This window comes from Cyprinodon variegatus, unplaced genomic scaffold, assembly GCF_000732505.1.
Source record: "Cyprinodon variegatus isolate N-32 unplaced genomic scaffold, C_variegatus-1.0 Scaffold1622, whole genome shotgun sequence".
Classification (NCBI taxonomy): Eukaryota; Metazoa; Chordata; class Actinopteri; order Cyprinodontiformes; family Cyprinodontidae; genus Cyprinodon; species Cyprinodon variegatus.
Window position 1 is genome coordinate 105,573 of NW_015152075.1, and position 11,639 is coordinate 117,211.

Sequence of the window (11,639 nt, forward strand, 5' to 3'; positions counted from 1 at the left end):
AATATCAATAAATCAGTTGTTGAAGGAAAATATTTACATTTCAGACATCAAAAATGGAGTCCAGTTAGGAGCTTTTTAGCTATCCTCTTTTAGGACACAAGGTTTTACTATTGCCAGTCACAGTTTGTACTGGGTTTATTTGCAGCTGCTTCTGTCCCAAAGAAAATCCTTCTAATCATAAACCAAAATTAGGATATCTGCAACTTAAATCATTGAGATAATGGACTTTTTTTTTAAGTAAATATGTTTGCCAGACACAGGCAAATCATACTGGGCAGCTCTTTGTGAAGCTGCAGAATATACGTTTTAAACTTGTTTCATGGTGCACCTCTGAAATAAGATTTCCTTCCCAAAAAAAATATAAGAATTCAACGTATCATTTATTCTAAGACGAATACAAGAAAGAAAACAAACTTCAGACACACAGATGAAGAGTCACTGAGTGAAAAGTAACCAAATGCTGGTCACTCTTGCTAGTCTTAATACATCCGTTTCAGGACTTCTGTGGAAGACTTCATGCTAACTGTATTACCAGAAAAATGCTACATAATTCAGAAAAGTCTAGCAAATAATTCAAATCGTGTCTAATTTAATACATGTTGGTAAATACAAAACACTGTAAATAACATACTAAAGTGGCTATTACAAAATGTAAAATGGGACTGAGTAGTTTGATTAAGTTTTTTTTACAGAAGCAGATCTACTTTCTTACAAAGCAGACCTGCCTTGTTAGTGGCAGCGGCTGTTGCTTTTCATTGAAAGGTTTTCCATGATAACTCCTCAACAGAATAGCTTCCATTACTGCCCTGAGAAGTAGGTCCCTTCCCGACTGTGCGTCTGGAGATGCCTTTTGATTTTGTCGGAGCGGCTGAAGCACTTTCCGCACACGGGGCAGCTGTACGGCTTCTCTCCGGTGTGGATCCTCATGTGGACCTTCAGATGAGCCATCTGAGTGAAGCCCTTTCCACAAATCTGGCAGCGAAAAGGTTTTTCTCCCGTGTGGCTCCGCTGGTGCTCCTGAAGTCTGCCGGAGGAGCTGCAGCATTTTCCACACACTCCGCAGCGATAAGGTTTCTCTCGAGTGTGAACTTGCACGTGGACGTGCAAGTGTCCGACGTGACTGAACGCCTCACCACAGACCTTACAACAGAACGATGACATGTGGCCCTGGAGGGGGGATTTTTGATGGGGGCACTCCAAATCATTGCCTCCTTGGTTCCTCATTAGAGGGGCTTGTTCTCTGTTGGCGCCGGCCACAGCTCCCTTAGCTCCACCCATTTGTCCACCATTCTCGGCAGCAATAATGTCAATGTTGCTCTCATTTGAGCAGTTTGGGTTGACTGGTGCTAGAGGCTGGGCACCGCCGCCACCGGATGATGTAGGACCCCTGTGAGCAACTCCGCTCTCGCCCTTTACGTGCCTCGACACATTACGAGACGCAGGATCCCGCTCCCTGTTCTCCACACCCTGATTCTGAGGAATACTGGATGTGTGGGGTCCTTCCTGGGGGTATTCATTCGCTACACGGGGAGGGGTGAACAAGTTTTCTGTGGTGCTGCAGGAGCCATGTCCTTGAAGCTGACCATCTCCTTGGTTGGGTCTCATGTCCCTTTTGTCTTTGATCTGAATAGGAATGCGCTCTTGATGCCCCATACTGGGACTCCACTCTCGACGTGGATGCTCACTGTCCTCTTCCTCCAACAGCGCCATTGACGGGCGATCTGGAAAAGGTGACGCAAAGCATAATGGTTAATATTAAAAATCATATAGTAAGTATTACTTAGAGGTCCAATAAAAAGGAAGTTCATTTAGGAGACTTTAGAGGTCCAGGAGAGAAACTACAGTTTGAAAGAATACCTCAAACAATGTGAAAGATCACTTGGATTTTCTTATTACCAAACCGATTGTTATTTGTTTGTTTTTCTTTGAGTGTGTTGGAGTGTACCTATTCACAAAGAGCCAAATTAATTGTTTTTATCTTAGATTTTTTTTTAAAAAGCAACACTTGGAGACATTTGCTCAGAATTTTCTTTGAGTTTTAATAGTTTGAGGTTCTGGAAAATTAAATGGCCTCAAAAAGAGGATCAAAATCTGTTGGGGGACAAGGAAGGTTGATTCTGGTGCCTTTCTCCAACAATTTAATGGTGCGTTCGCACCAAACGCGTTTTTAGCATCAGGGCATCTGGTGCAAATCTAAAGTAAATCAAGAAGCGTTGAGGGTCTCTGGGTCATCAAGTACGATCAGAGCATCATTTCCAGAGTCCAGACCTAAATTTTCAGTGGCCGGATGCTTGACTTGGGAAATGTATACTTTTCCAGCTGGATGCTGAGAATCAACCAATCAGAGAAGCTGATCCAGGAGCTGTCCAGAAGACTGATGCTTCATTAAGGGGTGAGCTCTGCTTCTTATAAATTCCCAACTGTAGCTGTGACCCACATCCTTATAGCTCGTTGCTATAATATTTAAATTTGCGCTTAAAGCGACGGTGAGATTAAACTGCCTATAGCAGGCATCCCCAAACTCTGTCCTCAAGGCCCCCTGTCCTGCAGGTTTTAGAGGTTTCCTTGCTCCAGCACAGCTGATTTTAATTGAAAGCTGATTAACAGGCTTTTGGTCTACTGCAATCATTATCACCAGCTGTGCTGAAGCAGAGAAACCTCTAAAACCTGCAGGACAGGGGGCCTTGAGGACCGAGTTTGGGAATGCCTGGCCTATAGCATTAAATGTGGAATATCAAGAAACATATTTCACAACTTGGAAAACAATACTTTCTTTGACTTCTTCGGTTTATTGTAATAATTATTTCTCAGAAACTGTATTTTAAAGTTGATCTTTTGTGAACAGCAAAAAACAATTAATTTATGCAAAATATGCCACAAAAAAAAAAAACTTTTCTCCCCCCAAAACAGATAAGGAACCTTACCCAAAACTTTAGCAGGTACATAAACCCCAACAGAGCTCACTACAAAATTATTTGAAGAAATAACACGCTTTTTTATTTTATATCAACTTGATGCTTCCAGATATGCAGAATTTGAACAACAAAATTGTCAACGAACAAATAAAGAACATTAAATTAAGGCAAACTGAAGCGCTTCTTAATGTCTGCTAGCTAGCTAGCTAAGCGAACAAAGGTTGCTAACATGCTAGCTCCCTCCTCAGTCGCATTTAATGCAATTTTATTCCTTTAACAGTGCTGTAAATGTACTTTATATGTAAATCTGATATTTGCCTCAAATAATCATACTCTGAACAACACTTATGTTGCAGGGAATTGTTACTAAACAGTTGCACCGTTAGCACCGTGAAGTGGCTAACCTGGCCATATTTCTATCCCAGCGTCTCGGAGCCTCCGTCTCAGATGATCGTTCTCCCTCTCCCTGATCGCTATCTCTTCCTGGTACTCCAGAATAGTGTCCTCGACAGATTTGTAAATCTCCTGTGCAGCAAGCATGAGGCGCTCAGTCAGAAAGACGTTTAAAAACTGTAGTTTGGTCATTTTGTTGGGTTGAACAGAGACCCTAGGATCAACGAAAAGGATGCTTTTCCCTGTCACGTGACATGGATCCGTTTCTTCTTCGTCTTTCCTCCGAATCTTCGCTTCTTTTCCCCTCTTCTTCTTATTCTGAAAAAAAAAACTGGATTTAATCATAAGTAAATTTTAAAAATATGTGTAAGCTGTGTTTTTTCCCCCTAAGTTTTGGAATAATGAGAAGTTTTACTTCGACTACAATATTATTTATCCAGAAAGATGAACTGTAGATCTCATAATTAAATGATTACCCGATTTCACCTGGAAATGTGTTAAGTAGCACAATCCTCAATAAAAAATGAATTAAGTCAATAAAAATAATAAGTCAATGAAATAAACAAATAAAGAAAAATAAGCAAAACAGTAATGGTAAATTGCCATAACATTTAAAAGAGTAAACAGAAATAACTAATAAATAATGCAACCTTACTCGACACAAAGGCTTTAAATACTAATTGTAGTTTTTGCTGCTTTAAATTTCATCATTTTCACCTACCTTTTTTTTTTTATCTCACTCATTTAGTATTATTTATTATGATCATTTTGTAACATAATGTCTTCGCTTTGGCAATTTTTCAAACTGAATGCTGTTGTAAATAAAATATATTATAACGCAAAAGTAGGCATAAAAAAATGGCAAATAAATTATATAGATGTTTTTTTTTTTCTAATTTATTTTTTTGTCACACACATTTACTTTCAATATGCAGTGGGGAAATCCATGTATTTTCAGAAGCAAAGATAACATTTCCTGCAGAGAAACATAAATTATTGTTTTCGCAAGTTTTATGTTGAAAAAGAAAACATATTTGAAAATATAAGTATATTTCTAACCAATTCAACTGAGTTTATTTCTATAGCACCAATTCACAACACATCATCTCAATGCACTTTACTGTTCACCAGATCATACAGTCAAATTGGTTCAAAGTTTTCTATTTGGTTGCATAAACTCATTGACTAGAAGGCAATCCCTCACACCAAGCATGCTTGTAGCAACAGTGGAGAGGAAAAACTCTCTTTTAACAGGAAGACACCTCCAGCGGTGTCTTCAGTGTGAGCGACCACAGTTCAGTCAGCATTTTATAGAGCTGCTTAATTTTAGCCAAAAAGATATACGAACTGACACAAAACATTACCTTTTTTCTTTGCTTAATTGCATAAATTTTAAATTTTTATTCAAGTGTTTTCAATAAATCAACACATGAGTAGCTTTACTCTGTTTAAAAAGACTTTTGCTTAAAACTACTTAACGAAGTAATGTCATAAACAGCCTTCTTACATTTCTTTCAGCAAAAACCTGTAATGGTACAGTAGTTCTCACCCCTGCATGTAACCCAAAGGTCCAAAACCATTTTTTCCAAAATATTTGTTTTTATGTCATAACTAATTTTAACAAATCTATTATTAAAAATGAAACTTTTTATTTGACTTTCATGCCACAATTATTCTCTTTTAACAAGGAAGAATCTAACAAACCTCCGCTTAAATTGTTTTGTTTTTTAAAAGATACCCCCTTTCTTACAAATATTTACGGAAGGGGATTAGGGCCACTGAAAAAAATTTAAAAGTTAACAAATTTTTACATTTTTTTTTTTTTCAGTTTAATATGGGGAAAAAAGTCAGAATTCTGAGAAAAAAAGTCAGATTTCCGAGATTAAAGTCAGAATTCGGAAATTAAAGTCAGAATTCGGAAATAAAAAGTCAGAATTCTGAGATTAAAATCAGAATTTTGACTTTTTTCCCTATATTAAACTGAGATAAAATTTAAAAAAAAAAAAAGTTGGGGTTTTTTGTTTTTTTTCAGTGGCCCTAATCCTCTTCCGTAAATATCAACAGAGAAGAAATTAATTTAGAAATACTTAAAAATTAAAAGGAATAACTCAGAGTTTTTTACTCATCTTGGCCACCAGATGGCGCCAGAGATGTTTTTTAGTTTTATTAGTTAAAAGTTTGTACTTTTCCGAGGATTTGTTTAAATATATGACACAATGTCCAAATATTGGGAAGGAGACACTAGTTTTTAATTTCCCTGTAAATCGGAGAACATTTTACAGAAATCTTTGAACAATGAGTCCTTGCTGCTGCTTGTCTTTCTGCCTTCCAGAGGTAGTTTCTTCCAGAGGATGCTGGTGTGCTTAAGCTGCAGCTCTGCTTGGACAAGTTTACACTACAGCGGTCTTCTCCACTTCTTTATCCTGCAAAATACTTTTTCTTTTTTTTTTTTTTCTTTTTTCTTTTTTAAGAAGAAAAAAAGGGAAATATTTCCCGGGTGAAGAAAGTGCATCACTGCACGCATATGTCAAATAACTTTGTTTGTTTTTTTCCCCCTTGTGTTGTTTCCATCCCGGGTCTTGTGCGCCTTGGTGCGCCCAGCGGAGCAGCAGATGAGTCCTCTCCGTGGCACCATGTGGATTATTCTGGGGCTTGTTCTGGCAGCTGGCAGCGTTGATGGCAGCTGGGGATGTCAGTTACCCCACGACTGGAGACCGCAGACGGAAGGGTGCCGTGCGGAGCTGGCGGAGATCATCGTCTTCGCAAAGGTCCTGGCTCTGCACAAAGAGTCTTACAGCGTCTATAACTACCTGCCCTGGCAGCACGACACCGACCTGCTCTTCTCCGCAGAGATCGAGCTGCAGTGCGATCAGTCCTGGGGCTCCATGCTGGAGGTCCCTGCAGGATCCAGGCTGAACATCAGCGGTCTGGGATACTTACCCTGCTTCACCTACAGCGTCACCGAAAACAACAATTACTACTTCTTTCTAAGGTGAACAGCGTCCACATCATTTATTTATGGGACTCACTGAGTCATTATTGAAAGTTCCCCATGCATGCAGTTGGGTTAAAGTTTGATTGCACCCAGGAGTTATATACATCATCATTATATATTTAAAAAAGCTCTCTGCACTTTTTTTCTCTGCACTTTTTCCCCTCATTTCCACTTTCTTTATAATGAATACTATATACTTTTAAAGACTACATCATTTGTTATGTTTTAGGTCGTTTACCTCCAACACTTGCTGTGCAGAGGTTAAAGCTGGCCTTATATGACATGCATGACCTGGTTGTAACCCTTACAGATGTGGCTTGGGGTTGAAAATTCAGCAATTAACTTAGCCTGACACTAACTCCTTGTTTACTTTTATTGAGTTTGGAGTTACTTTGACTCTAAAATTGCTAAGAACTTATATTGCATGTGAAAAGACACATCTGATCAATAAAGTTTTGTCTAAGTCTAAGTCTTATCATCACAAAAAAACCAAAAAACGCTGGACTTTGTTTACAAAAACAAAGTGAAAACAGAGTCCGGTTGTGTTTTTTTTTTACGTTTTTGGAAAATTTGATGTATTTTATTGGTACTTTATGTGATACTGGAGCATGATATGAATTTAATGCTTTTTATAGACCTTTTTTATAGACCTTTTAACAAAGAAAAGAAAACTTTTCCTAAACATGTGTTGTGCACATTTGTTTAAAGACCCCTTTACTCTGATACCCATGAATTAAATTCTGGACAGCCATTTTTACTTTGGAACCCAGTACACATCCTTATAATTAAATCTTATTTGAAATACTGCTGCTCTAAATAAAGTCTCTGGGGTTTCATTATGATGCATAAAAAAAGACAAAAAAAATGGTCAGTTTATGTGCTTTTGCTTGCCTGAGTATTGGAGTGCAGGCACTGTTTCGATACCATATAATTTAAAATAGTAATCCATTTTCTTGTTAGTTCTGTTAGTTCTGACACAGTTCTTCTTAGCCGCTCTTAAAACAGTTGCTCTGTGCTGCCACCTGCTATTTTAGATGAGTGAAGAGCTGATTACCTGACACCTGTTGGAGAGCTTGCTACTTCTACTACTAGTGCTGTTTTTATAATGTTTCATAAAAATAAAAAAAATGGCTTAAATGATCTTTATGTTTCCATTCCATGGTTTGACCTCAGCCAGGCCTACAGTTACAATCATATCACATTCATGCAGGCCTCATATGATTATGATATTTTTTTGTAACATACTGGTATCGGTACTGGGTCTCGGCGGATACTCACAGCACAAGCATCAGAATCGCATCAGGGGAAAAAATTTGCGAAATTCCTGTTTATTGTGGAAGCAACTTTAGAGAACATGGACTAACAACATAACGGAGACCTCAAGACGGAGCAGACGGGCCAGAGAGAGACCGTTTAAAGCTGACCTAGGTCCTAAAATAATAAGCAGCATCTAAGGGGCATTACTTGAGTCAACAAGTTGAAATAAAAAAAGAATGTGGTACAGTTGCATCTGTGCCAAAACAAGGCCATTCATCTTATCGGATGGCTTGTGCAAGAGCATTGATCAAAGATTCAGCTGAAAGGTCCATGAGCTCTAGATCACTGCAGCATCTTCAGAATCCATCTAATAGTACTAGTAGAGAAAAAGCAACTTTGCACATCAATCTGAATGGATCATGGCAACTGTAACAGATCACAGTCGCAAGCTGTCGGGTTGCTCGTCAAGCCAGCTAGTCCGAGCTGATGGAAAGCTGGATGCAGCTAAGTAATGGGTGAAGAAACCCTGCTATTGGCAGCCAAAGATGGAGGTTTACCTTCCAGCTGGAACAAAACCCTGATTTTAGTTCCAAGTCTATTCATTTGACAGAAAGGTTCAGTCGAAATCCTAAAATCCTAAAATCGAAATCCTAAAATCCTAACTCATCCTAGCTCTTAACCCAATATGACTAACATTTGGGTGTATGCCATTGAATATTTTCAGCAAAGGTACGCCACAGAGCTTCAGTTGCTACTATAAATACAGACAAGGTAGCTCCGCATAGTATTAATTCGAATAAATCTTTTGAAATAAATGCATTATATACTTGTAGGATTTAATCTATCAAATTATTAGAAAACCATTTTGTCCTTTTCCTTTAATTTTGCATTTATGCTCCAGTTTGTCATGGTCTATAATATGCTGTAAGCTTCAGGGAGGCAAACAGTATAACATTGCATGCCTTATATCACTTAGTAATTAATATGATTTATCATATTTTAAAATTTTAGGTCTGAATATTTTACACCAGGTTCTGATTATTAAATGATATTTGTTGGTGACATTTGACCTCGGATTAACCTTTTGAAATCAATTGAGGATTAGGTTGAAGACAATAGATACAGCTTTAAATGCTGCTTTTAGATTTTCTAAGGTGTGGCTGCACTTTAAACCCCCAGCAGATTCATTTTATGCAGTGTTTTTATGCTGCTTAATAATAGTAACTTACAGAAGACCTGTTATCCATTCTCTGGGTGAGTTTTTCTCTCTCCCCCAAACATGTTCTAGAACAAAAATAGCTTCTCCAATCAGTCAGTCTAACCCTGAAGAGACCATCTCCCTCTGGAACCATAAATACAGACTGTGCTGCTAAAGTCATACGTTTGCTTTAAAAATTGCTCTATTTTTCACTCCTCCTGGATTTTTACTGTCTGTTAATAAATACTCAAAATTACGAAGTTTAATCAGCTCTACCTGATGTTCTTTTATTTCATTATTTTCTTCAGGCTTCCTAGGGTTCTTTTAAGTAACTCTGAATCAACAAGTCCATATAGTTTTTGGTTCTCTTGATTACGTCTAACCTTTGACATCTTCTGCTGAAGTAAAACATGAACTTCCCCTTTCCATTTGAACGTACCGACAGCGCAGCCTCTGATATGGACAGCCAGACCAAAGATGCTCCCTGAGGGCCGTGAAATGAAATCCAGATGAAAACCACTTCCTGAAGATAGGAAGCTTTCTCCATAAATCCATTTCACCTTGTAATTCACTCACTTCAGTCATCAACACTTTTTTTCAATGATACAAGATTACATTTTAGTAACAAAACTACATAGTAATGTAAAAACATTTCTTTAAATATGGGAAGGTATATCTATAAAAGGACCTGGTGGTTTGCGTTTGTGAGCACTTATAATCAATTATGTTCAGGAAAAACACAAAGTAAAAAATTAAGAATAGGATGATGATTTTCAAGCATTTTAAGTGACTCTTGTTGAATGTTGGTCATTGTTTTCTGCATGTTTGTTTGCATGAGTTTAAAGTTGGACATGCATGCAAGTTATTCTTGTTAAATAAGAGAATTTGTGTTTGTTTTTTTTTTCATGTCATTTAGGATGGATGAAAACTACAACATTCTTCCACATGGAGTTAATTTCCAGGATCCCATCTTCCCCGACACTCCAGAGAACCACCGCATGTTTGCTAGTCTTTTCCAGTTTTCCAACTGCACACCTGGAACTCAAGTCCACAGCTTCAGCCCGGAGTGGGAGGCTCAAGAGGACAGCCGGGTATGTAGGCATCAAATAATATTTACCTGAGCCGCATTTCTACCAAACAGGGTTCCCATGGGTCCTTTAAATCTTTGAGAGTTTATGCATTTTAAAAAATAAGTTTGAGGCTTTGAAAGTTTTTTTTTAAAACAGACATTAAAAAAACACCTATCCTTAATAGTCCTTGTTTATTTATTTCTGTTTGTCCACGTCATTACTTTTATTTATCAAGCCCTAATTCTAGTTCTAGTTTTTCCTGTATATAGCTTATGTGTGCATAACACATAGGGTCTCCCAAGGAGAACATGATCTTGGTGACCAATCAGAGAAAGTGGTTTAAAAGTCTTCATAATGGCAGTGAAATTGAAACTAGCGACCTCACCCTCGAGCCTGGCAGGGATTCCATCATTCTAGTGGGGGACCTCAACTCCAGTGAAACCTGGAGGGCAGCCAAGACCTATAGTATGTGCTGGAGCAGTTCACAGCTGAGTGCAAGACGACCGGGAAGACGATCAGCTCATCCAAGCCATTGTTCATGGTTCAAACTGGAAAAGGGTTGCATGGCCTCTTCAGGTTTGAGGGGATTTCCTGTCTCAAGTAGAGGAGTTCACCAATCCTGGCCTTGATCCAAATACCTTTATGTGTACGTCCTACCTCGTGTTTCTAGCTCCTGTTTCTGCACCTTTCACTGGGTCAACACTAAGAAGAACCTCCAGCACCATTTCGCTGCATCCAGACAGCCTTCAATCTTAGGGATGTCCTTACAAGGCTGACAAACCCATGAATGACACTTGGGACAACATCCTTCTGGAAAAGAACTACAAAAAAAAAAAAATTAAACAAAAGGAGTGAACAATTTAAGATATTCCTTATCAAATCTAAAACATGAAGCTGTGTACATTTGCATGTGTTACACAAAGTATGTGTCAATGTATATTTGTTCAACTGTGTAAGAGGGACTCTGCCAAGCAAAGGATTGTGGGCAACCATAGATCTCTTAGCTATGAGAGATGTCCGGGGGTCCCGAAGCTCCAGGAAGCATACTGCTTAGTGATCCTAGCTCCTTCCTAACTGTCAGCACGGTTCTGATTACACTTGTTATACCAACCATCAAAGCACCTCCTACATAGAGGTTTAAGGTATTTGGATAAAGACTTCGAATCAAATAAATGTAGAATGTTGCAGGAGATCAACAGACAAATTGGTGAAGCTGCTTCAGCAATATGGATGCTGCACCCATCTGCTGTGGTAAAGAGAGCTAAACTAACAGGCAAAGCTCTCAATTTACCAATCAGTATCCGTTCTTAACTTCACCTGCGGCCATGAAATCTCAGTCATGAAAGAACATGATCCTGGATAATAACTGCTGAAATAAGCATTTCCTCACAGGGTGGATGAGGGTGTAGAGTTGGTCCACTGTTCCCCGGACATAAAACGCACTATCAGTTGGACTCTCATCTCCAGCACCCTGGCAACAGCCTCCCAACAGAGTAGGACAGATTATACTTCTGCAAACGCACACATCAAATGTCGCTTGGGTCTGGTCGTGAACCAGTTTTGCTGGTCTGCTTCTGCTTCTCTGGAATTTCCAGGGACACACAGCAGTTTCCCACCAAAGTGCAAGGAGGAGCCTATTCAAGAACCCGCGAGAACTTCAGCGGGTTCGGCGGCGCCGGCGGGAGTGTTTATCTTCCAAAACAACAATGGCGCGTCTGAAAGATATCACAGTCATGGAGTTGCTAGATATCAAAGAGGATATATTTATTTATATACTTTGTCTGAGGCATCGTACATGTAGTTGTATTTCT

The 11,639-nt window shown here is 38.8% G+C and overlaps 2 protein-coding genes across 2 annotated transcripts; one reads left to right on the forward strand and one right to left on the reverse strand.

Annotated features, from left to right (window-relative positions):
* Positions 1-241: 241 nt before the first annotated feature.
* On the reverse strand, positions 242-3,607 carry LOC107104123 (zinc finger protein 263-like). The gene is made up of 2 exons (XM_015404044.1): positions 3,320-3,607; positions 242-1,721 (listed from the first exon to the last, which is right to left on the reverse strand). The coding sequence occupies exons 1-2, from the start codon at positions 3,498-3,500 to the stop codon at positions 799-801; spliced, it is 1,104 nt and encodes a 367-aa protein (XP_015259530.1). The 5' UTR covers positions 3,501-3,607; the 3' UTR covers positions 242-798.
* Positions 3,608-5,536: 1,929 nt separating this feature from the next.
* LOC107104124 (coiled-coil domain-containing protein 3-like) lies at positions 5,537-9,894 on the forward strand. The gene is made up of 2 exons (XM_015404045.1): positions 5,537-6,300; positions 9,675-9,894. The coding sequence occupies exons 1-2, from the start codon at positions 5,921-5,923 to the stop codon at positions 9,877-9,879; spliced, it is 585 nt and encodes a 194-aa protein (XP_015259531.1). The 5' UTR covers positions 5,537-5,920; the 3' UTR covers positions 9,880-9,894.
* The last annotated feature ends 1,745 nt before the right edge of the window (positions 9,895-11,639 follow it).